The sequence below is a fragment of the Etheostoma spectabile genome, chromosome 1 (assembly GCF_008692095.1).
Source record: "Etheostoma spectabile isolate EspeVRDwgs_2016 chromosome 1, UIUC_Espe_1.0, whole genome shotgun sequence".
NCBI classification, from domain to species: domain Eukaryota; kingdom Metazoa; phylum Chordata; class Actinopteri; order Perciformes; family Percidae; genus Etheostoma; species Etheostoma spectabile.
The window spans coordinates 24,447,257-24,448,929 of NC_045733.1; the positions used below are offsets into that span (position 1 = coordinate 24,447,257).

Here is a 1,673-nt window from a genome sequence, read left to right on the forward strand (position 1 = left end):
TGTGTGTGTGTGTGTGTGTGTCTGTGTGTTTGTTGCTATGATGGAAGCAAAAGTGGCCATATTATTTGAACCATAGAAGCAACTGAATACCTATTTGTGTAATTTAACCACTACTGAAAACGTAATGTAAATACCACACACTTCACAGATTTCACATTCAAAACCATCATTTATCTAAATATGTCAGGTTTTTATCTCTCCTTCTAGACATGTCCAGAAGGTTAAAAAGTGGTGCAATTTCAAAAACTTTAAGTCTGAATGGAATTGATGAGACGTCTGGTAATGTTCTGTCATTCATATGTTCTGTGTCTCATTAACCTAATATACAAGAGGAAGCTGTATATTGGGTAGTTTAGGTGTTTAAATTGGAATGTTTTTTTAAATCTTCACTAAATCACTAAAAATTGAGAAACATATAAATGATAAACAAAACACTTAACATTTAAGTTTTTTAAATTGCATCACATTAAATTACCTAAGGAACAATTCAATGAAGGGAACCCAATGTAGACCCAACTACATAAATTCAAATAGATGGTTAAATATCTCAATGCTATCCGTACATTTCACAATAAATTCAGTGGATTCTAAATGTCAAGCTATTATAATTTATCTGCTTCCATATCTGCTTGTGAGAATATTTTGTGCAAACAAAATTTTAAAAATAAAGAACAAAAAGAAAATGAACAATGTTACTTCAGTTTTAAATGCACTGGAGGTCAAATATAACAGTCAGCAGTCATGTTGTTGGAATAATACCCGCCAATTAATTATGTAACATTAATAGTATTACTTTTAATGAATATGAAGTCATTTAAAAAAAAAAGAGATGTGACATTTCCTCTTCATTTACCTGGTAGTCGATTTATATTTCAGCCCTGAGCCACAGAAATGTCTCAGCCTCTAATAAAGTGTAAAGTGTTACCTTTCTTACTAAGCATTTTGGATCTTTAAACTCTCCTGACATTGAGAATAGAACCTTTCTCTTTCTGACTCCTGTCGATTTCCATTCACACATTTCAGCCTCTCTTTTCTGAACTACTACCACCATAACCATGATTACTGTTACCATTGCTCTAAAGACTACTGTTACTTTTTATTATGTCACTTATATATGTTCTATTTGACACAAACCATATTTCTGAAGGGGGGTGTAAACATCCTTTATAGGTGAATAAGGCCCAGGCCCCACCTCGGTGGATGCTCCCAGCTTAAAAAAGTAATGGGTGTCACTGGACAAACCCTGGACCTCCACACTGGTAATGCTCCCTGAGAAAGAGAGACAGAGAAACATTGTCAAGGCCCATCGTAAATCACAGCTTCACTCAGGCATGGAAAAAAAAAACAAGATTCTAAAAATAAAGGGGTAAGTTGACATAGTAACCTGAATACAACTATGAGCTAAAACTTCAGTGATTAATGGTTTTCAGTGCGGTGAAGAGTCATGTCGTGCCACCCACCATCCTGAGAGAGGTTTTCCCACAAGTGCTCAGGCTTGCTGAGGTTCCCGCTGAACAAGATCCTGTAGTTGATGATGATACCGTTAGGCTCCAGCGGAGGGCGCCAGCTCGCCAGCACAGAGGAGGAGTCCAGAGCGCTCAGCCGCAGCTCCTCGGGAGGTGTTGAGGGCCCTAAAGGAGATAAGAGGACTGGGTCAGTACTTAGAATACAGA

General features: G+C 37.2%; 1 protein-coding gene across 4 annotated transcripts in view; it reads right to left on the reverse strand.

Annotated features, from left to right (window-relative positions):
- The window catches only part of igdcc4 (immunoglobulin superfamily, DCC subclass, member 4), a 56,459-nt gene that overhangs the window by 7,986 nt on the left and 46,800 nt on the right, over positions 1 to 1,673 (reverse strand). For all 4 annotated transcript variants that reach the window (XR_004331630.1, XM_032513403.1, XM_032513395.1 and 1 more), the window contains exons 15-16: positions 1,461 to 1,631; positions 1,135 to 1,269 (exon numbers count right to left, since the gene is read on the reverse strand). Coding sequence is in view for 3 of the 4 variants with exons in the window: in XM_032513403.1 (XP_032369294.1) it covers positions 1,135 to 1,269; positions 1,461 to 1,631 (306 nt within the window). In the remaining variant the exon portion in view is untranslated. The remainder of the gene's footprint in view (positions 1 to 1,134; positions 1,270 to 1,460; positions 1,632 to 1,673) is intronic.